Consider the following 23,974-nt stretch of genomic DNA (forward strand, 5'->3'; position numbering starts at 1 on the left):
ACACTCTATGTTCTTCTAATCTTACTACATGACCTACACATCTTATCTTTTATATGTCTGACGATGTTTTGTCAGTTGTCAGTACTATACACAGTCACCAATTCAGGTTTGGGGCCTTCTCGCGCCTTCTCCATTCTCCTGTCAAGTCATCTCTTTGAGAGCCAAATATCTTTCTGAGAACTTTCCTTTCAAACATCAGCAGCATATTTATTTTCCGCTGATCTAGAGTCTATGTTTCACTTCCACATGTAACAATTGTGTGAATAATTGGCCTGTAGAGTCTAAATTTAAATTGTCTTTTCAGCAGCTTAGATCTTAATGATGACAGGGACTATAATGCTCTAATCTACGCAGCTCTTCTTGCTGAGACCTCTCTTTTTATGTAGTTGTCTGATTGTCATCTGTGATTGCCGCTCCTAAACTCTGTTACTACTTCGCAGTTGTGGTCATTAATAGTTATGTTCTGCCTGACTCTTGGTCTTGGATTTTTGGTTACTAGTATGTATTTCGTATTCTCTTCATTTATTCGAAGCCCCAGACTACCTGTTTCTTCCTCGAGTCATGAAAATTCCTCTCTCACATATTAATGCTCACAGCTACATATTAATGATGAAGTGTGTGCATCTCTATACTATATAATGTAAACTAGCTGATTCTTCCTCCTTCCTGTTTTCTGGTCAGTCCGTTGTTTTCTATGTCCTGTATTTAAGCTGATGATGGCTTGTAAAAGCCGAAACGCGTCCTTTTATGATTTTTAACAATAATAAATAACCTTGTGGTACCTCTTGCGAGTTTTTTTGTAACTGGTTACCCTCGAGACCACATTTGAGTAATATGGATACTTCTCTTCATGTTGTATCTTTATTATTCTTTATCTATTTTTAGCGCTGTAATGGCTATAAGTAAATACCCCAACTAGGTACCTGTATACATAAATTCCCAACATCTGTGCGGTTATCGAGGGTAGTGCTTTAATAAAAATCCAGCGCCTACCTATAATAAACTTCTTCCTGTTGTGTTTAACTATTGGCCGATACTGAATATTGTAAAAAATTTATAATTTATGATGGCGAAGCCTTATTGTCGAGGAAACAATATTTAGCATCTTATATTGCTTCGAATGGCATCACTATAGAAATTTAATATTTTAGACAACTATACAGGGTGTTTGGTAAAGAATGGGCCATAGCTTAACCTCAGGTTCCTGAGGTTAAAATAGGCCGATTTAAGCTAACTTACCTTAGTACAAAGTTTATAATAACCGAGATACAGGGTGTCAAAGTTAAACTTTTTTTTATTTATTATTTATTATTGAATATTTTCTAACAGGTATGAGATAACAACATGAAATTTGGTATGTGGGGTTTTTTGGGTCGAGAAAACTAAATTCCCTACCAAAAATTATGTATTGCCCAGAGGGCGCCACATACGCCTTTCAGCACTCATTTATTATGTTCAATTTTTTTTTATACCTCACTCTGTATAATTTTGACATTAAAATTTTTATTCTCCTATTAGCTTTACTTAAAAAAGGTATACTTCTTTCATCTCCCTAAACTCAACCGTTTTCGAGATAAACGCATTTTAAATCTGCGATACACCATCATTTTTAGCATAATGTCATTGTAGTTCCACCCGAAAAATAACTTAAAACCATAATAATTGTGCCAATTCTCAAAGTTGTCCTTGCATCGCAAATTCCATTTGAAAAAATTTGCGATACATTTTTGGATAATTTTATGGTTTTAAGTTATTTTTCGGGTGTAACTACAATGATATTATGCTAAAAATGATGGTGTATCGCAGTGTAAATGGTATGATGGTGTGTAAAAAATGGTTGAGTTTAGGGAGATGAAAGAAGTATACCTTTTTTAAGTAAAACTAATAGGAGAATAAAAATTTTAATGTCAAAATTATACAGAGTGAGGAATAAAAAAAATTTAGCGAAATAAATGAGTGCTGAAAGGCGTATGTGGCGCACTCTGGGCAATACATATTTTTGGTAGGGAATTTAGTTTTCTCGACCTAAAAAACCCCCATCTACCAAATTTCATGTTGTTATCTCATACCTCATGTTACCAGGAAATATTCAATAATAAATAAAAAAAAGTTTAACTTTGACACCCTGTATCTCGGTTATTATAAACTTTGTACTAATGTAAGTTAGCTTAAATCGGCCTATTTTAACCTCAGGAACCTGAGGTCAAGCAAAATAAAATGACGAGTTAAACCTGGAATGAAAACTCTCACATGCGTTCGTCGTCCGTTGTAAACTGCTTGACATCTCCGCCCATATTTCTGGCGGAAACTTAGCCGATTCTGAGACATAATTATCGACCAGACCTCCTACATCTTCTGGGTTGAGAAATGGCATTCCAAAGCAGTATGTTAAATATTTTCCTACATCACTCTCTTTGTCTTTGTATAAGGATGTTAAACTTAGTGCCTGAATTTTGCGCCACCTGAAAAAAGAAAAAAACATCATTAGAATTACAACAGTATGACATATGGAAAATAAGTAAAAAACACCGGAAAACAAAAAGCATATATACACATCATCATCAAAAATACAATTCAAATACTCGTATGTTAAATATGACTACTTATCATGACCAACAACAACGTGGCATACGGGAAATCAGTAAAAAACACCAAAAAACAAAAAGTTTACATACATACACATCATCATCATCATAAAAAAAAAGATTCAAATATGTCAAATATGACTACTTATCAGGACCAGGAAAATTACAACAGCGTGGCATATGGGAAATCAGTACAAAAAAAACCAAAAAACAAAAAGCACACATACACATCATCATTCAAAAAAGGATTGAAATATGACTACTTACCAGGATTGTCCTAAATGGAATCGGCAGCCCTTCAATGAAACATTAGTCCAAACTTCAGTGACACTTTGCTGAATTGCTTCTTCAAAATCTGCAAATACCGTTTTAAAGTGAGTTTTTTATTGCATTTCTCAACTTGTTCTGTTAGGTATTTAAGTGCCAGTGTATATGTATGTTTTTGTTTATTTGACAATAAGAAGAAAACCAAAGGCAATGATCTTCTTTTAGACCATGGATGGAGAACATTTTTGCTTAAAAAACTTTGAGCAATATTCAAAAGTTCCATCTATATAAATGGTGTCCAAATCTGCTAAAAATTCTAAATTGCTGCTACAGGTAAAAAATTTAAAAATTGGATTTCAGGATTTGAAAATAAGTTGATGGTGTATCGCAGTGTAAATGGTATGATGGTGTGTAAAAAATGGTTGAGTTTAGGGAGATGAAAGAAGTATACCTTTTTTAAGTAAAACTAATAGGAGAATAAAAATTTTAATGTCAAAATTATACAGAGTGAGGAATAAAAAAAATTGAGCGTAATAAATGAGTGCTGAAAGGCGTATGTGGCGCACTCTGGGCAATACATAATTTTTGGTAGGGAATTTAGTTTTCTCGACCTAAAAAACCCCCACATACCAAATTTCATGTTGTTATCTCATACCTCTTAGGAAATATTCAATAATAAATAAAAAAAAGTTTAACTTTGACACCCTGTATCTCGGTTATTATAAACTTTGTACTAAGGTAAGTTAGCTTAAATCGGCCTATTTTAACCTCAGGAACCTGAGGTTAAGCAAAATAAAATGACGAGTTAAACCTGGAATGAAAACTCTCACATGCGTTCGTCGTCAGTTGTAAACTGCTTGACATCTCCGCCCATATTTCTGGCGGAAACTTAGCCGATTCTGAGACATAATTATCGACCAGATAGTCCGCAAATTCTACTATTCTATGATTTTGTGGCTGTATTGATGATAAAGCTTCAACAAAACAATCTCCTACATCTTCTGGGTTGAGAAATGGCATTCCAAAGCAGTATGTTAAATATTTTCCTACATCACTCTCTTTGTCTTTGTATAAGGAGGTTAAACCTAGTGCCTGAATTTTGCGCCACCTGAAAAAAGAAAAAAACATCATTAGAATTACAACAGTATGACATATGGAAAATAAGTAAAAAACACCGGAAAACAAAAAGCATATATACACATCATCTTCAAAAATACAATTCAAAAACTCGTATGTTAAATATGACTACTTATCAGGACCAGGAAAATTACAACAACGTGGCATATGGGAAATCAGTAAAAAACACCAAAAAACAAAAAGTTTACATACACATCATCATCATCATCATCATCATCAAAAAAAAAAAGATTCAAATATGTCAAATATGACTACTTATCAGGACCAGGAAAATTACAACAGCGTGGCATATGGGAAATCAGTACAAAAAAAACCAAAAAACAAAAAGCACACATACACATCATCATTCAAAAAAGGATTCAAATATGACTACTTACCAGGATTGTCCTAAATGGAATCGGCAGCCCTTCAATGAAACATTAGTCCAAACTTCAGTGACACTTTGCTGAATTGCTTCTTCAAAATCTGCAAATACCGTTTTAAAGTGAGTTTTTTATTGCATTTCTCAACTTGTTCTGTTAGGTATTTAAGTGCCAGTGTATATGTATGTTTTTGTTTATTTGACAATAAGAAGAAAACCAAAGGTATATAATGATCTTCTTTTAGACCATGGATGGAGAACATATGCTTAAAATACTTTGGGCAATATTCAAAAGTTCCATCTATATAAATGGTGTCCAAATCTGCTAAAAATTCTAAATTGCTGCTACAGGTAAACATAATAATTTGGTTTTCTATGTCGTTCACCATTAGAAAATCCTCGTTTTTGTTGGTTTTCACTGGAAATGTTTTTAATATATCATGAGTTTCCTCCATACTTTATGGTAATTTAGGCAGAAGAGATCGTCGGGCGTTATACATATTTTTTCGAACCAATGCCACGTCTTTGGTAGTCAAGGTACTAATATCTCCATTTCGTAATTCCTTTTGCAAAATTTTCATATTTCTTTCACCGATGTCTTCTACGGCCTTTCGTTTTAAGGAGTTACTTAACATTTGACGGTTAAGTGCATCTTCGTTTAATTCGCTATGGTTGTGTTCATCCCGAATGTCCGTCACTACGTTGTCACCTGGGGTTTTTAAAAATGCTTTACATTTTTCTCTCGTCTGCGCACAACACATCCAACGCTTGTCGTTATTCTTTAAAGATTTGTGAAAACGATATTTGAAGCCATTTAACACAATCAATTGTTTTCCTTTTTCACTAAGAACAATTTTCACTGAACTCATTTTGGCAATCAACTTAACACCGTATCGTATACAGATAGATTGCACCATACTAAATATTTTGCAGGATATTGCTTTTTTATATTTGATTACCATAAATGCATAACCAATAAAATCATTTCATTCCTCTATTGTTATTCCAGGTAATAACAATATTTCTAAATATGCTTAAGTACAAATTAGAAAGTACTTACAAATTAGAAAGCTATTAAAAGGTAATTAGAAGGATTACGATGCCCGGGACTCAATTCGACCATCTAAATATTTTGACCCTTCTTAATTCAGGTATATGGGACTCAATTTACCTATGCCCGAGGTAATTAATCTGCCATTTCAGTTCTCGTTATAGAGGGAGTCTACTTTATAATAAATACAATATAACGATGAAAAGGGAGAATAAAAACATTTTTTATAAAATGTGTCATGAAAATGGACAAAAAAATTGATGTAAATAATTTTGGAATTAATAAGTTTGCCGCTAAGGGGCGTTTCTTGCATTTTAAAATTAAAAACATTCCAGAAACGATTAGGTAACATTTACGATCAAGTTTATTTTTAATTATTTATTAATTATTAGACATTGATATGTACTTTTATACCACATTTTTTTATTTGGAAATTCTACGACCTACGGCAACCAAAATACTTCGTATCAAAATTCCTATTTCGAACAAACTTTATAAAATTTGCGCTGTTTAAAATGCCTGATGTAACGTAATAATACAATGTCGCATCAACAACAATATACATACACATAGGAAACTCCGCTATACCTCAGGAAACTCCACATTTAGTGGAAGTATTTGTCTCACTTAGTAGTACCGCATTGTTTTTAGAACCACACATTATTTCTTTGATCACCAACAACTCAAACATACGTGTTTAGATTTTCTGTTGATAAAGAAAAAATAGCCTTCTGCAGTATTAACTTTGTTCTATTTGACATATTTAAAAAATTATACCAAACAACCGTTCTCGTTGAAAAATGGCAACAAACTAACCTTATTAAAAATTTTACACATGCTGTAAAAATCTGTCAAATGCTTAAGCAGAACGCCGCATCTAGTGCGCTTAGGATAAACGCGGCAAGTGACCTTTAAATACTGCGTTTTTTCTAAGTATTTTTCAGATGACGCATTTATTCTAAGTATCCATGAACATTTTTGCAGATACGGCATAAAATGCGTTGTGTTTAATGTGTTTTGGCTTAACTTACGTCATTTTTAGTAAGCAAATAAGATAGATATGCACATTTGGGTTAGAAAAATGTATAAATCTAATTTTTTCTGATTTTTGCAGATACGGCGTTTTCGCTAAGCACGGCAGTACTTACAATTAACAATTCACTTCGAAGACTAATGCGCGATAGTCTTATTTGTTCTGTTGGCAGAAGCTGAAGAATTATTGTTTGAATCTTATTTTTTATACAGGGTGATTGATTAGTAGGGTAAAGCTCAATAGCTCCGCTATAGTAATAGATAGCAATAAAAGTTAATAACAAAAATTTTAGCCACTTTTGAGCTTCACATTACAAAATTAGTTAGAATGTTACAGGGTATTGGATAACACAGTGGCAGACCTAACTTATGTTTTTTTAAATGGAACACCCTGTATTTTATTTTATATTTGAAATCCTGTTAACTTCTCCATCACAAAAATATAAAGGTTTGTAATGTTATACAGGGTATTTACAAAGTTATAACCAATTTTGTATGAAAATCGTAACAAGTTCAACTCCCTGTATAAATAAAAATAAGCACAACAGCAATGGTTTATTAATGCCATATTTTTTATTTATTGTCAAAAATTTTAAGAATTATTGATATTGCTAATTTTCTTTATATCAAATACAGGGTGAGTCAAAACGCAAGTACAATATTTTCTCAGTAATGTTAAATGGAACACCCTGTATTTTATATCATTATTGAAAAGTAACATTAACGTACTTTAATTTTTATATAACATTCCCTATGCCCAAATTTATTAGTTTTCGAGATATTTTCATTTTTCAGAGCAAATTATTTTAGGTGTTTAAATTTATCTAAATTTCAAGTAAGCCATGACTGAATTGACAATTGAAGATTACCGATTATCAATCCGGTAATCAATGTAACACTGTAGCAAATAAAGAAATAAAAATAATTTATTAGTAATACATTTTACAAACAAAAACACAACCACTACATGCAACATTTTTGAAACAATTAAAAACTATCTTTTTATGTAAATGCAACAAATAAACAAAGAAAATTAGTAATAAATTTTACAAAAAAACACACAAACACAAAACACAATATTTTGTGAAGACAATTAAACACTACTTTTGTATGTAAATGTAACAATGTAACAAATAAAGAACAAAACATAATTTATCAGTAATACATTTTGCAAAAAAACATGTTTGAAAAAATTAGAAGCTACTTTTAATAAAATATTTTTAATATTTAATTGCATAAGGTGTTCAGAATTATCTCCTAACACATTTATGTACGCCTAAAATCGATCATTGAATGAGCTACTTACTCTACGGAGCATTTGTAAATTAACACATCGAAATACACTTTGTATTCTATTTTTCATCTCATCCCTTGTTGTTGGAGGTATTTTATAAACGTAATTACGTATTAACGTAACCCCAAAAAAATCAGTCCAGTTTATTAAATTCTGGTGATTTGGGTGGCCACGCTACTGGTCCATTGAATAATGAAAATATCTCGAAAACTAATAAATTTAGACATAGGGAATGTTATCTAAAAATTAAAGCAGAAACGTACTTTTCAATAGTGATATAAAATACAGGGTGTTCCATTTAAAATTACTGAGAAAATAATGTACTTGCGTTTTGACTCACCCTGTATTTGATATAAAGAAAATTAGCAATATCGACCATTCTTGAAAATTTTGACAATACGTTAAAAAATATGGCATTAATAAACCATTGTTGTTTTGCTTATTTTTATTTATACAGCGAGTTGAATTTGTTACGATTTTCATATAAAATTGGTTATAACTTTGTAAATACCCTGTATAACATAACAAACCTTTATATTTTTATGATGGAGAAGTTAACAGGATTTCGAATTTAAAATAAAATATAAGGTGTTCCATTTAAAAAAAAACATAAGTCTGGTCTGTCACTGTGTTATCGAACACACTGTAACATTCTAACTAATTTTGTAATGTGAAGCTCAAAGGTGCCTAAAATTTTTGTTATTAACTTTTATTGCTATCTATTACTATAGCTGAGCTATTGAGCTTTACCCTACTAATCAATCACCCTGTAGTTAAGTGGCGTTTTTAGTTAATTATTTTAGTACTTATTAAAAACAATAGTGTTCCTTGCATAACAGATTAGTGGTAATTTTTATATTAGTATTGGCATTAATTTTAGTGTTAGGACAATATGCCTTTTCAAAAGAAGAGTAGGAGAGGATTACATTTTTTGAAACGGTAAGTAAATCTATCATCTTTTGTTTATTAATTACAGTCCCTCTAATAGTTGATCTACCACGTAATCGAACCCTGAGAACTTTTTCAGATTCAGATCTGTTTGAATTTTGTTGAAAACTTGTTTGGCAATGAATTTCTCCAATGGTGCTTCTAGTTGGTATGGATATTCTAAATACAACTGAATATTATCTTCTGCGTCACACAGTGATTCCAAATGCTGAAAACGTGGTCATGAGGTTTTAAAAAAATTCTTTATTTAGGGATTTTCATGTTTACCGTTGTTTTCTCATACTATCTACTACTACTTTAGAGTCGTAATACGCGAGTATAAGGATCAGACCGGATCTATTCTTATTCATAGCTCAGGGACAAGTGAGCCATGTTCGACCTTATTTTGGCCGACGGTGAAAGTCAAAAATAACGCGTATATCGAAAATGCTGTAAAACGTTTTGTAGTTTATCAATGTTATTGCTGTAAAGCAGATTCTTCTTTTTCAAGTATTTATTAATGGAAGATAAAAGTTGACTAAGGATTTGATAACAACAAATGCATAAAATTTGTTAATGAATAAACTGTAAAAATATACTTGAAATAATTAAAATTTCGTAAAAATACATTCAAATATGTAGTACATAATTCAGAGTACATAGTACAGAATTCTGCGATTAATGTTTATTAATCATGTACAGTCAGAAGATACAGAATCTAATTGGTTTAGCTGCCTTTAAACTGCCTTTGCATTGCTGGCAGTTGTTTGAATACAAAAGTGTGAAATGACGCATATTACTTGATTCTGGCGATTGTTGCGTACGTATGGTCGGTTGTACCTAAGTAATAGGTTCTAAATTGTGTATTTCAAAAAGAAACTGTATTGGCAATCAGCAATTTCAAAAGTCCCTAAAATTTCAAAAAAAATATTCGTTTCAAATAAAATTTTCGAATTTCTTTCGACCGTGTTGGATCCGTCATTTTGTTTTTCAAAAAAAATGTTAGATTTGTAATCAACGACCTTAAACTAACAAATTTGACATTGCGTTTTGATTGATATTTTCAATTTCTTTCCGCCATGTTGGATCCGCCATTTTGTAAAAAAAAATGTCAGATTCGTAATCAGCGATGCAAAAAATCCTTAGGTATGTACGAAAGTAATTCCGATGTGTATGAACAATATACAGTAGAACCCCGATTATCCGTGTGCGGATTATCCGGGCTGCGGATTATCCGGGCTGCGGATTATCCGTGCTATGATTTTATATTACTTAAATTGCATTTTTGAGGTTTTATCAAAATAGCGTCACTGTAAATCAGTCGAAGGAAACCCTATACGCGGAGAGGGAGACTCATAATGAAAGATTTATTTTTTCTGTTGTCTTTTTATGTTAGGGCTATATGTATGGATACACGTACATATGTATTACAATAAGAAATAAATGTTCGGATTATCCGTGCCAAAGTCCGGTCCCGAGGAGCACGGATAATCGAGGTTCTACTGTACCCCTTTAAAGGTTCATGACCACTTTTTAGGCATTTGGAACCACAGTGCTTCAAGTTGTTGTTTTGAATATGTGGTTGGAACACTTCCTTCAGGTATTTGGCAAATACTGCGGCTTTTTCGTTGTTACTTTTAGCCCATCGTCCGTTACTGGCCCGGATAGGCGGATTACAGAGTTGTGGTCGGTTAATATTTCGTGTTGTCTTCAATAACGAGTATTCGGTTTCCGTGGCAGATAGATTTTGAAGATATCGTTTTATGTCGTTTTTATTGTTGTTTAACAAAGTTTTTAATCGTACTATAGCTTGGTTTAATCTATTTTCATCCCGGGGTGCGCGGGTTCTTTGTCATATTTTCCTTAGTCTTTGTTTTTCTGTGACCTTTTCTTTTATTTCGTTGGCTAAGTCTTTTTGTGTGATTGTATTTGTTTGTGTAGGTATTGACTGCCAGCCAGCTTCCGGAATTATCCTATTTAATTAATCTACTGCTTCGTCTATCTACCATCAGATTTTAGTGGTATGTTTAGATCCAGTCTGTCTTCAAGAATAACCCGGAATTTAATCCAATTGGTATATTTCTGTTTCGAGAATATTTGTTGATATCATGACCAAGACAGGAGAGTAGTCGGATGAAATAGTCGAGGAAATGAAGCTGAAAAAATGGCAAAACCAGCATCGATTTGTACAAAAATTTGGGATTAGGCTCATTTCACCCTCTAGTTCATTTTCTATATTGAGCCGTTGTACGCTTTTGGTTTTTAAGGGTGAAAACTACCCCTAATTGTAAAAAATTATAAAATAACATTTTAAACTTTAATATTGTCTTTGGTTCTTATTAGTTACATAATGATTGTTTTATGTTTTAAGATATACTATCATAATATTTCAACCCTTACAACCACCCTTGTTGGAGCTATATATATAAAAAATTGACTTATCCTAAAATAATAATTTCCGCTTGCATCGATTTATATAAAAATTTGGGATTAGGATCATCTCACCCTGTACTTCATATTCTATATCATGCTTAAGGGCGTTGATTATTTTTAGGGGTGTAAACTACCCCTTATTGTCAAAAATTATATAAAAATATTGTAAACTTTAATGTGGGTAAAATTTGGTTTTGGTTGGTTAAATAATGATTGTTTTATACTTTAGTTTAGGATATAATATAATATCTCAACCCTTAAAAACCACCCTTAATAACATTACAATTTTTACAAGTAGATATTTTAATAGATCTATACAGAACAAAAAGTAGAATTAAAGAATTACAAAAACATTTATTTACACAAAAATACGAATTTACAAATACAGTAGAACCCCGATTATCCGTGCTCCTCGAGACCGGACGTTGGCACGGGTAATTGAAAAGCACGAATAATCCGAACATTTATGTCTTATTGTAATACATATATGTACGTATATCCATACATATAGCCCTACCATAAAAAAACAACAGAAAAAATAAATATTTCATTATGAGTCCCCCTGTCCACGTATAGAGTTTCCGTCGAGTGATTTACAGTGACGCTATTTTGATAAAACCTCAAAAATGCAATTTAAGTAATAGAAAATCATAGCACGGATAATCCGTAGCCCGGATAATCCGCACACGGATAATCGGGGTTCTACTGTAAGTACAAATACAAATAGTTTTTTAGTCATCTTCCAGTATACGAACCGGTTCTGTGGTATTATACATACCTTGAAAATTATCCATAAGCGGACTATGCGAATTTTTCGAAAGAAAAATCGTTTTACAAACATAACTCCTTCATTTTTGGCGATAATTTTTTTTTTCAAAAAATAGCTTTGTAGGATTTTTGAAGAGTTATAAGACTGTGTAAACTAAATTGCGTAAGATCCCTTAGGTTTTAATTAGGGTGGGTTTAAAGTGCTCTAATAAAGGGGTGTTTGCTCGTAAATAGAGGTTTTAAACAAACTGTTCACTGTAATGAAAATCTATGCACAAGGGAATTTTAGTTATTAAAAAAGCTACAATTTAGTAATCTATCATTTTTTTCGTATCTCCAGTATTTTCGGAGATATTTTGAAGTGAACGGTGAAAAATGGGAAATTCCCTAAAATTTATTTTTCTTTAAACTCCAATTTTTCTACAATTAGGCCTTTTAAATAGGTCAAACTTTTTGAGTGTATTGATAATACAAATATAAAAGGAATTACAGAAAGGCGAAGACCAATTTTTAATTAGGAGCGTAGTTAGGGGGTTGTTTTCACTGATTTTTTCATAGAGAAAAGCAGGTACCGACCTTTTTTTTGATCATAAGTCGCTTAATTTTCAGGCTAAAAACTTTTTATTATTATTTTTTGAAACGCCTAACTGTATAATTGAAAAAAGTTTATTTAAGTTTTCCTCAAAAAATGCAGTTTTCCGTTATTTTACTTTGAATATTTCAAATTATGCATTTGACGAAAAAAGCTAACTTTTAACATGCCGTATCTCGGTTTGTATTGGTCTTAAAGATATTACAGAAAAAGAATTTGGTTTGTGTTACTAAAAGATACAACTTTGATATCTACAGTTTTTTGATTAAATGCATATTTTTCGAGGTATTCTCAAAAACCCTCTAAAAAAGTCGATTTTTCATCGAAAAACTGTTATTTCAAGCGCGAACAACTCGAAAAATAGGTATTAGTTTTACGAAGAAAATGTAAAAAACATTTTTTTCTTAGAATTACTTTTTACATCGATTTACATGGTTAAAATGTAATAAAAAATTCCCGCCCCCGAGATGGGGTGGCAACCACCCCCAAGGTTTTAGCGTACAGCGGTATGATATAGAAAATGATCCTTGGACTATTCCCTACCTTCTGTGAAAATTTCAAGTAAATTCATGCTGGACGAAAAAATTGCGAGCCAAAATGCTTCATTTCCTCGACTAAAAGATTGAAACAAGATTTTGCTGGCTGGGATTCGAGTGGTATTAATTCCTTTGGTACAGAGAAATCGACCAAGTCTGGAATTTTGTGTGTGTCTGTGGGTTCGCAAGTGGATATGTACATATATAAGGTTGTTGGTTTCCATTGCCATACATGATTGCTTACCTTTCGGGGTTAGTAACCTGGATCCCAGTGAGTGTGTTTCGCGTTATAATCGCCGCTTGCTAGAAACCTGTTTCCAAGTGTGCTGAAAAATTCTTGGTATTGATTTTTGACTATGGTATGTCGTGGTGGACTGTATATTGCAGTTATTGTTAAGGGACCGTTGTATACATTTCTTATTTCTTTATTTTTGTTAGAGCGACATATCTGCCGCTTTGTAAAGCCGTAATGTCTTGGCACATCCATTTGGCTTGCTACATTTTCCAGCAATGTAACAATCTGAACAGACTTTCGATATTTTCCATCGTTATTAAGCAATACAATTAAGTGTAAGGAGGCCAGTATAACAGTAAGATATCTCAGAAACTCTTTAGAACACTACAATAGTTTCGTGGTTTCTACAGTTTACAAACCAAACGAATGCTGGAAACAAAGAAGGCCATGGGAGATCTTTAAATTGCATCTCACTTCCTGCCTATCCAGCGTGGCAAAATTCCAACGAAAACTTGGTCCCGTACACTGAGGTGTAAAACTAATCGAAAATAATAATTTTGTTGCAAAACGAAACCAAGAGACGTCTTATATTTCAGTTCGCTCAGAAAGTGCCATAAACACCACATTGTGAGCGAACTCAGAGGTGTTTATGGCACTCTCTGAGCGAACTGAAATATAAGACGTCTCTTGGTTTCGTTTTGAAACGAAATTATTACCTATTATTATTTAATTTAATTAACAAAAACGGAGAAATATATAAAAAATAAAATTTTCTAAATTTTGTGGGTGACCCATTTTCTCTGAGGCGCAGTGTATATTCAATATTTTTATAGCAAAGGAATTGTTATTATTTTAGTTTCACAAGTTTTCAATAGATGGCAGTAATGTTTACAATCTTACTTAAATCTAGATTGTATAAGTATTTGATAGGTGGTGCTATGTTTCAATTTACCATGTTTATTTATTTAATGCTATAGTTTATTCCATTTGTTCCTCAAATTTAAGGCAACATTCAACATATATATTTTTTCAAACAACATGTGAGTTCAATTTCTTACATATTATTATTTTGATTTTATTTTCATTACGCGATGTACTATTTTGTATATTATTAATAACCATATCTACCTAAAATTCTGAGTATAATTTCAATTAAGTTTTATGTTTTTTTTTCACTGTTGTTCCACCTTATTTTCAGTGTTAATTCTCTCTCTAGGTTACATTTATTGAATAGAAATTCTATAAAATATTATAACATAATAAAAAAACAACTTAGTTATAAGTAAAATATAATTATAGTTCATTTTAAGTAAAATGCCACGAAGAAAATCTAACCTCAACAATCAATGTATCAAAGCCACAAGACGTGAACGTATTACAAGCAGTGGTGGATCTACGGAGGGAAAACTGGGAATATTCCCCCTCCCCAACCAGGTCCAAAATGAAAGGAAAAAAATTTTGAAACAAAAATATATTAGATATATATTAGCCACAGACAGACAAATTCAACCCAATAACCCGCTATTAGGAACATTAAAGGATCTTAATACATATCTTTTTATTGTGCGTTGTGCCGTTTTCTAACGATTGTTGGCAATCACTTCTTTAAACGCTTTCCTATCTTTTGCTACGTGAAATATCTGTTCAACGCTGAGGGATAGTCCATTCTCTGATATTCCTCAGCCAAGATTACTTCTTTCTTCCCAAGCCTTTTCTTCCCTCTACTGTTCCTTGAATTCTGGAGTCCAAGGAATTTTCAGAATGCCTATGTAGCCACATTTCGAATGTCTCCAATTTTTGTACGGAGTAGACTTTCAGAGTCCAATCTTCTACCCCAGGGTTGTCCAACTGGCGGCCCGCGGGCCGCATCCGGCCCGCGAGGCTATTTGTTGTGGCCCACGTAAGATTTTCGAAAAGCATATATTTTCTTTAAATGCTGCCACTGTGAAAAAAGATTTTTTAATTTATATTTTATGGTTTAGCAGTGTTTTTACATCACAAGTACTGTACCGCGTGCCGCTTCGCGGACGTGTAACGAACACAATCGTCCTCCACCACTATGAGAACTGCACTGATTACTGCGCATCACAGTTCACGCAGGCCACACCTCCCACTGCTTACCATCCGTCGCCTGCCGCCATCGTGCCAGTGTGCTACTGACACGTAGGCTAGTCGGCTAATCTATTACGTTGCTAGTGAACAGTGAACTTGATTAATTCTTTGTCTTGATTCCTCTTATACAATAATGAGTGTAAAACCAGTAAAACGGAAAATTCATAGTGAGAACAGAATTTACAAAGAAAGTTGGGAGAGTGATTATTTGATTGCTAACAATAATGGAAAGTTGCAGTGCTTAGTGTGCATGAATGTCGTTTCAGTGCCTAAAGAATATAATGTGAGAAGACATTACACAACAGTGCATGAAAATAAGTATGCTACGTACACAAATGAAAGTCGGCGTGCCCTAGTTGCAGATTTGAAGAAAAAGCTTAAACAGCAAACTGGTATGTTCAGTAAAATATTACACTCTCAAACGCATTCTTTGCATGCATCTTATGCCATGTCGCTTGAGCTGGCAAAGGCAAAAAAGCCTTTCACTGATGGCAATTTGATAAAAAAATGTGCTGTTGAAATGGCCAAAGCTTTCGGTGATTCTAAAATGGCGGAGAAATTTGAATCAGTGCCACTTTCACATCAAACCATACAAAGAAGGATTGTTGCTATGGGTGAGCAAGTAGAAAAATTGATGCTTAGCCTGGTTAAGAAAAGTTCATATTTTTCACTTTGTTTGGATGAAAGCACTGATCAAACCGATGTTAGTCAGCTGTTAATATTTGTGCGCACTACTTTTGATGATTTTACCAGTAAAGAGGAGTTATTTGATATTTGTCCTCTTTATGGAACAACAAAAGGAAAAGACATCTATGAGGCTGTGAAGAAAACAGTTGACAGAATTGGAGGCTTTGATAAATGTTCAGCCATAGCAACAGACGGGGCCCCATCAATGACAGGTAAAAAAATTGGATTAGTGGGTCTGCTTCGAGAGAATGGTGTCACTTGCCCAATAATTCATTGTATTATACATCAGGGAGCTTTATGTGGAAAATCAGTCAAGGAAGATCAAGTTTTCCAAACCGTGATTAAGATTATAAATATGATTAGAGGTGGAAATCGATCTCTTTTACACAGGCAACTTGAGCAGTTTTTAGTGGAAACAGAGGCTGAGTATGGAGACTTGCTAATGTACAACCATGTAAGGTGGCTGAGTGCAGGAAAGTGCATGGAACGATTTTTTGCCATAAGAAAGGAAATCCCTGCATTCCTCAACAAATACGTTTCATCTGACACAACTGAACTAGAAGAGAAGTTTAAGGATCCAGAATTCTTAAGACAGTTAGCTTTTATAACAGATCTGACTAACCATCTTAACATGTTAAACTTGAGTCTTCAAGGAAGAAACCAGACGGTTTCAGATTTGATCGGAATGATAAACGGATTCCGGAATAATCTGAACGTGTTTAAACGTGCTTTGGAAAAGAACAACCTGACACACTTCCCTAGCTGTCTGCAAATAGCGGAAGAATTCAACGGTGAGGAAAATATTGAGTTTTCATCCTGCATTTCACAAATTGAACAAGTTATTGATGAATTCAATACAAGATTTGAAGAAATTGAAAGTCTCAAAAGCAGTGTACTACGTTATAATAACCCTCTTGGAGCAACCATTGATGATCAACCACCCAACTTACAGCTTGAGTTATGTGATCTTCAAGCAGACATGTTCCTAATCACCAGACAAGAAAAGGGACCTGAATTTTTCAAATTACTGTCAAAGGAGAAATTCCCAAACCTGCGAGATTTTGGACTGAAAATGACGTCAATGTTCGGAAGCACATATACATGTGAAAGTGCCTTTTCCTCCATGAAATTCATAAAAAACAAAAACGAAGCAACCTTACCGATTCTTCCTTACGTCATCTTATGAGACTGTCTACAACTGAACTGGAGGTGGACATTTCTTCATTGGTGGATGAAGCCGATCGACCACAGTCCTCACACTAATTGGATACATCTTTTTCGTTGCTTTTGCAATGTTTGTCTTGATTATTGAAAAGTGTTATCAATAAATTTTCCGTTTATAAAAAAATGTAGTTGTTGAGCAATAAAAGAAATAATACTCTTTTTTTGTTTTAATTATTTTTATACCTCACTTTATTTTGTTATTACTTGTAACAAAATTATTATATGGCCCGCGACAACATCAAAGGTTTTAGTTTTGGCCCTTGAGGCATTGTAAGTTGGACACCCCTGTTCTACCCCATATAGTAGTTACGACCAAACATAACATTCGACGTACTTCAACCTGGTAACCATACTCAATATCTTGTTTATAAACATTGACTTGTATTTTATAAATTCTTTTCGAGCTATTTCTATTCTGACCTTTATCTCCTCATCTTCATCTAACTGTGAGTTTATAAATGCTTCGAGGTATTTATACTTGTCGACCCTATCTAACGGTTTACCCTCCAATGTCAGATGTATGTTTTCAACAGGGGTTGATTTGAGGGATACAACAGGGATCACCATGTATGTAGTTAATGTTTTCCATCTTAATAAATAAATTAATAAAAATATATCACATGCTCTTATCCGATTTATTCTAAGAACACATGGCAACACTGTCATGCCTTCATTTCCTTATATCTGTAGCTAACTTCTCGGACCCTACAATTTAATGATGCCCGGTGTCTCGTTATTCCGCGCCTAGGCAAATGTCTATATCTGCCACCGATTGCAAGGTTTAATAGATCGGGCCAGTGGCGTGCTGGCCATATAAATGAATCGGTGCAATCACCGAGAGGCCGCGGCCTCTTGAGGCCGGTCATATTTTTTTTTTCACAAAAAATTTTAGATGTAAAAAAATTTTTTTTTTAATTTTTAATCGAATGATATTAACAAAACATTTCAAAAATATTTTATTTCCATACATAGTGTTCGAGCCATTTAAATAATATTGCATTAATTCCAGTTGTATGTTTTATACACACCCTGTATTTCAAAACGGTTAAAATTAAGACATTCAATTGAGTCATGAATAGGTATTATTCGGCTGATAATATAAACACAGACTTTTACACAAAATACGACTCAGCAATTGTATATATATTTTGTTTAGATATGTGTTTCTGGGAAAAGTTCCTTAAGTATTTTTGGATGTTTACGATTTTGCTGAGTGGACAGAGCCAGGCGATGTATCGCGGTTATCTTGAAATTAGCGAGGATAGATCCATTAGAAATATATGTGTAATTAGTCCCTTCCTTATCGGTAAAATATTGCAAAACCTCTAAATTTTAAAGAACCGCTTGGATTGGCATGAAATTTGGCATACACATAGCTTACAAGTCAAAGAAAAAAAGTGATATTGTGCCAATATGTGCTTTTGCCCTGGGGTGGTTTTCACCCCCTCTTGGGGGTGAAAAAATATTCGTCCAAAGAAAGTCAGGAAATGGATAAACTGGCTAATTTTAAGTAACTTTTCTTCTATAGAGTTTTTTCACTAAGTCAATACTTTTCGAGTTATTTGAAAGTGAATATGTTCATTTTTTCAACAAAATAACCACGCTTTTAGACGGTTTTTCGTAAATAACTCAAATAGTAAGTATTTTGTCGAAAAAACATTTTTAATGAAAATATAGCCTGTAAAAAATTTAAAAAAATGGTGTATATGTTACAGTGAAAGCTGAATATTAGTCAAGGTGTACCGTCGCTAGTGATTGTCGACCTTCACTGAAATGACCAGTGAATGTTGATAGTAGAAAATATATATCAGCTTTCACTAGGGAAGGTGAACCTTCACGGAATCAGCCTAGGGAATGTTGAACATCTGGCGGATGTGCACGGCGGGCGAACGACCTTGACCTGGTGCCAGTGATGTCTGGTGTCTGCAGCATTGTGCATATTACATTCCCGCCCAGCCGGCCGTCAGTGTTGGTGAGGTTATGTTATTGTGCAACTGTGTGTTATATCCTGATGTGGTATTTTAATTCTGAAGGTGGTGCGCTTATGTTTTAAAGTGGTTCAGTGTTAATGAACGATAATGTCTAAATCTGCGCAGTTTTACGAACTACTTAAAGATGAGCGTGAAAATTCCAAGTTGAATTGTGTTTCAGTGAATAAGGTGAAGTATGAGCTTCTTATTGATAAGGTTAAGACTGTAAAAATAAAATCTAATAAGGATGGCAATGACTACCGGTTTTTGAAAAGGTATGATGTTATTGAGGTGAATGGAATCACCAAATTAATATCCCCAGTAACTGAACAAGATAGCATCAAGTATTTTATATGCGATGAAGATCTTTTTCAGATATTAAATGATGCTCACATTACAACCGGACATGGTGGGCGAGATCGCATGGTGAAACATTTAAAAACAAAATACAAGAATATAACCTACAAGGATATATCAATCTTTCTAAGTCTCTGCGAGCCTTGCCTACAGAAACAAAAAAGCCTAAAGAAAGGTATTGTAGTTAAGCCGTTGCTTTTTAAAGAGTTGAATCATAGATGCCAAGTTGATTTAATCGATTTCCAATCGCAGCCAGACGGCGAGTATAAATTTATATTAGTGTACCAAGATCATCTCACAAAGTTTGTTGTTCTCAGAGCACTAAAGTCTAAAACAGCTGATGAGGTTTGTGAAAATATAATAGATATTTTTACTTTGCTAGGCGCCCCAACAGTATTGCAGTCAGATAATGGACGGGAATTTGTGAATAAAATTATTAATGGATTAGTTGATTTTTGGCCTAATTTTAAAATTGTCCATGGGAAACCAAGACATAGCCAAAGTCAGGGCAGTGTCGAAAGGGCTAACCAGGATGTGGAAAATATGCTTACCATATGGATGCATGACCACAAATCTTCTAATTGGAGCTACGGTCTGAAGTTTATTCAGTTGATGAAAAATAGTGCTTTACACAGCGGCATAAAAAGAACACCGTATGAAGCCATGTTTGGATGTCCACCTAAGCACGGATTAGCTACTTCCAGTATCCCTACTGAAGCTTTAACAAATGTAGAGTCTGAAGAAGATCTTGAAGCCGTTATTAGGGACATTACTGTTAGTGGTGAGCACGATACAGGTGAAAATATACAGGAAACCTCCAGTACACTTGAAAATGAGGGTGATTTGAGTGTTACAGAGAACAGCGAAGACCAACACTTAGAAGGTACTAGTTACCTTTTAACTGACCTGGACAAATCAACTATGGACATTAAAAGACAACGAGATGAAGCATTCAAATGCCTAACAGATCAAGCAAAACGTATGAAAAGTACATCTGACCATAAACTACAACCTGTTGACAAAGGTTGCACTGTGAGAGTTCCTGTTCCTGATGTGGACCGAGGCCGAGGGGATGCACGGTCAATTCTTGGCGTTGTGTTGGATGTAGTGGATAATGGATTTTACCGCATAGGAACCAGAGATGGTGTTCTGAAACAGCTGTATGCTCGGTAAGTTTTATTATTCTATTATAACAAGTAAAATCTTACCCTAAGTAGGCCACAGTCGTCAATTTAGTTTACATTTTTAATACTTTTATGAAGTTTAACTTGTTTGAACGTATTTATTACCGCATAGTATAATAATTAGTAATTTTACATTTAAGCCTACAAGTATCTTTTTATTTGCAGATCCCAGTTTAATACTTGTCCAGTAAACATTATAAAAGAAGATGAAATTCCAATAAAAATTCCATACTGAAATTCCATACTTTTATGAAGTTTAACTTGTTTGAACGTATTTAATACCGCATAGTATAATAATTAGTAATTTTACATTTAAGCCTACAAGTATCTTTTTATTTGCAGATCCCAGTTTAATACTTGTCCAGTAAACATTATAAAAGAAGATGAAATTCCAATAAAAATTCCATACTGAAATTCCATACTTTTATGAAGTTTAACTTGTTTGAACGTATTTAATACCGCATAGTATAATAATTAGTAATTTTACATTTAAGCCTGCAAGTATCTTTTTATTTGCAGATCCCAGTTTAATACTTGTCCAGTAAACATTATAAAAGAAGATGAAATTCCAATAAAAATTCCATACTGAAATTCCATACTTTTATGAAGTTTAACTTGTTTGAACGTATTTAATACCGCATAGTATAATAATTAGTAATTTTACATTTAAGCCTGCAAGTATCTTTTTATTTGCAGATCCCAGTTTAATACTTGTCCAGTAAACATTATAAAAGAAGATGAAATTCCAATAAAAATTCCATACTGAAATTCCATACTTTTATGAAGTTTAACTTGTTTGAACGTATTTAATACCGCATAGTATAATAATTAGTAATTTTACATTTAAGCCTGCAAGTATCTTTTTATTTGCAGATCCCAGTTTAATACTTGTCCAGTAAACATTATAAAAGAAGATGAAATTCCAATGGAAAAGACACTTACTTTACGAACAGTTGCTACTACTCAGTCAACCGGAAGTGGGCAAGGATTTTTTAAGTGCAGTTGTAACAAGAAGTGCCAAACAAAGAAGTGTTACTGCATAAAAAACAATGTTTTATGCAATTCCAAATGCCATAAAGCATTATCATGTTGCAACAAATAATTTTATTATTGTTGACTATAGTATTTTCGTCTCTATTATAGTCTTTAAATTGTAGACTATAGTTTCACGTTTTATTTTGTTCTTATTTGTTCATCTTTCAAATTCTAAATTTACTTTTGTTATAAAAGTATACGTGATTTAAGATTAGTCTTTTATTTCTCTCTAACTTTCCCTAGACTGTTGTAGAGGAGGTTGTCATTCACCATAGGAATTGTCAACCTTCACTAGTGGATGTTGATCTTGTTTGTACGTCTGTGTAACTTTCCCTAGACTGCTGTAGGGGAGGTTGACGTTCACTAAGAATGGTCAACCTTCACTAGTGAAAGTTGATCTTGTTATTTCAGAATTCAACTTTCACTAAGATGCCCAGCGAGAGTCGACCGTGACTAGTAAAGGTTAACCTTCCCTGAAACGTCAACTTTCACTGTAACATATATATCACGTTTCTACACCTAGTAGAAGCAGAGTTATAGCTAATGAAAAATAGGTTCATATTCGTCAAATTCCAAATGGAATCCTTTAACGTGAAATAACCAAAAATTAAGCACACTTCGGGGAAAATTCATTACAACTTATTTAAAGTATTAAAAAAGCTTCATTTTTGTTTTAAAAAAAATTTCTAACATCAAAATTAAACAAGTTACGCTCAAAATAAAGTTAGTCCCTTTTGGTTTTGGTAAAAAAATCGGGAAAATCACCCCCTAATTAGTATCTTAAATGAACTTAATCGTTACGGCTTCACAAGTTTCTTGACTCGTGTATATAGTGTTTATATGATCTGTAAGTTTCATCGGTTCAAAGTCCTTATTATTGAAAGGGCTGTAGTTAAAAGGGGTTGAACGAGTCACTGATCACGAATGTATGCAAATGTAGAAACACCAAATGTTAATCAATTTTTGTCTAACAGAAAAACAAAAAAATACGTGATATTCAGAAAAGCAAATCTGACTTTTTTTGTTTTTCGAGATTTTTGGTATCTCTAACAATTTTTAAGTTATTTTGAAAAAAAGCATATTTTTCAAAATTTAAATTTTTAAAAATTTTACTTTGAAACCAAATTGTTTCAAAAATAAGCACTTTGACTCGATCAAACTTACAGATCATATAAACACAACATAAGTAAAATAATTTGTGGAGCGGTAACGATTAATTTCATTTAAGTTGCTAATTAGGGGGTGGTCTTCCCGATTTTTTTTTGCAAAAACAAAAGGGACCAACTTTATTTTGAGCGTAACTTGCTTAAATTTAATGCTAGAAACTTTTTGTAAAAACAGAAATAAAGCTTTTTTTAATCACTTTAAAAAAGTTAAAATAGGTTTTCCCCAAAAAGTGCTTAATTTTTTGGATATTTCACGTCGAAATATTCTATTTGAAATTTGGTGCATATGAATCTATTTTTCATTGGCTATAACTCTGGTTCTACGAGATCCAGAGACCTAACGCGTACACCATTTTTTTTACTTTTTTATGTGCTATATTTTTTCTAAGAACGTTTTTTTCGAAAAAAATACTTACTTTTTGAGTTATTTGCGAAAAACCGTCCAAAAATGTGGTTATTTTGTTGAAAAATGAACATATTCACTCGCAAATAACTCGAAAAGTGTTGACTTGGCGAAAAAGCTCTATAGAACAAAAGTTACTTAGAATTAGTCAGTTTATCCATTTCCGGACTTATTTTGGACATATATTTTTTCACCCCCAAGAGGGGGTGAAAGTCACCCCCAGGGCAAAAGCACACATCGGCACAATATCACTTTTTTTCTTTGGCATGTAAGCTATACGTATGCCAAATTTCATGTCAAACCAAGCGGTTCTTTAAAATTTAGAGCAAAATCCGTGAAAGAATGGACTAAATATAGATTTTATAATATTTTCTATAAATGGAAAAAAACTTCAAACAAACAATGCAAACAGACAATGCAATACTAAGTGAAGATGATTTACAACGTATCTCTTTCTCTCTCTCTCTCTCTCTCTCTCTCTTGTCGTTTCGTCATTACTGAGGATCGCGTTTTCTTCCAATATTCTTCCTAACAATTTTATTCCATTGGTCTCTACCTTCAGCTGCTCTAAGAGCTTCGCAGAATGACTTTCCAGCTGAATTCTTAATTTGGTCGGAC

At 33.2% G+C, this 23,974-nt stretch overlaps 1 protein-coding gene across 3 annotated transcripts in view; it reads left to right on the plus strand.

Moving 5' to 3' along the window:
* Window positions 1–23,974, plus strand: part of LOC126890522 (E3 SUMO-protein ligase PIAS2-like) — a 143,330-nt gene that overhangs the window by 46,286 nt on the left and 73,070 nt on the right. The window contains exon 1 of one of the 3 annotated variants that reach the window (XM_050659523.1): window positions 18,941–20,737. The exons of the other annotated variants lie outside the window; for them this stretch is intronic. Coding sequence (XP_050515480.1) covers window positions 19,320–20,737 — 1,418 coding nt within the window. The 5' untranslated portion in view covers window positions 18,941–19,319. Of the gene's footprint in view, window positions 1–18,940; window positions 20,738–23,974 lie in introns of those variants that run through there. 3 annotated transcript variants of the gene reach the window in all.

The sequence above is a fragment of the Diabrotica virgifera genome, chromosome 8 (assembly GCF_917563875.1).
Source record: "Diabrotica virgifera virgifera chromosome 8, PGI_DIABVI_V3a".
Lineage (NCBI taxonomy): Eukaryota > Metazoa > Arthropoda > Insecta > Coleoptera > Chrysomelidae > Diabrotica > Diabrotica virgifera.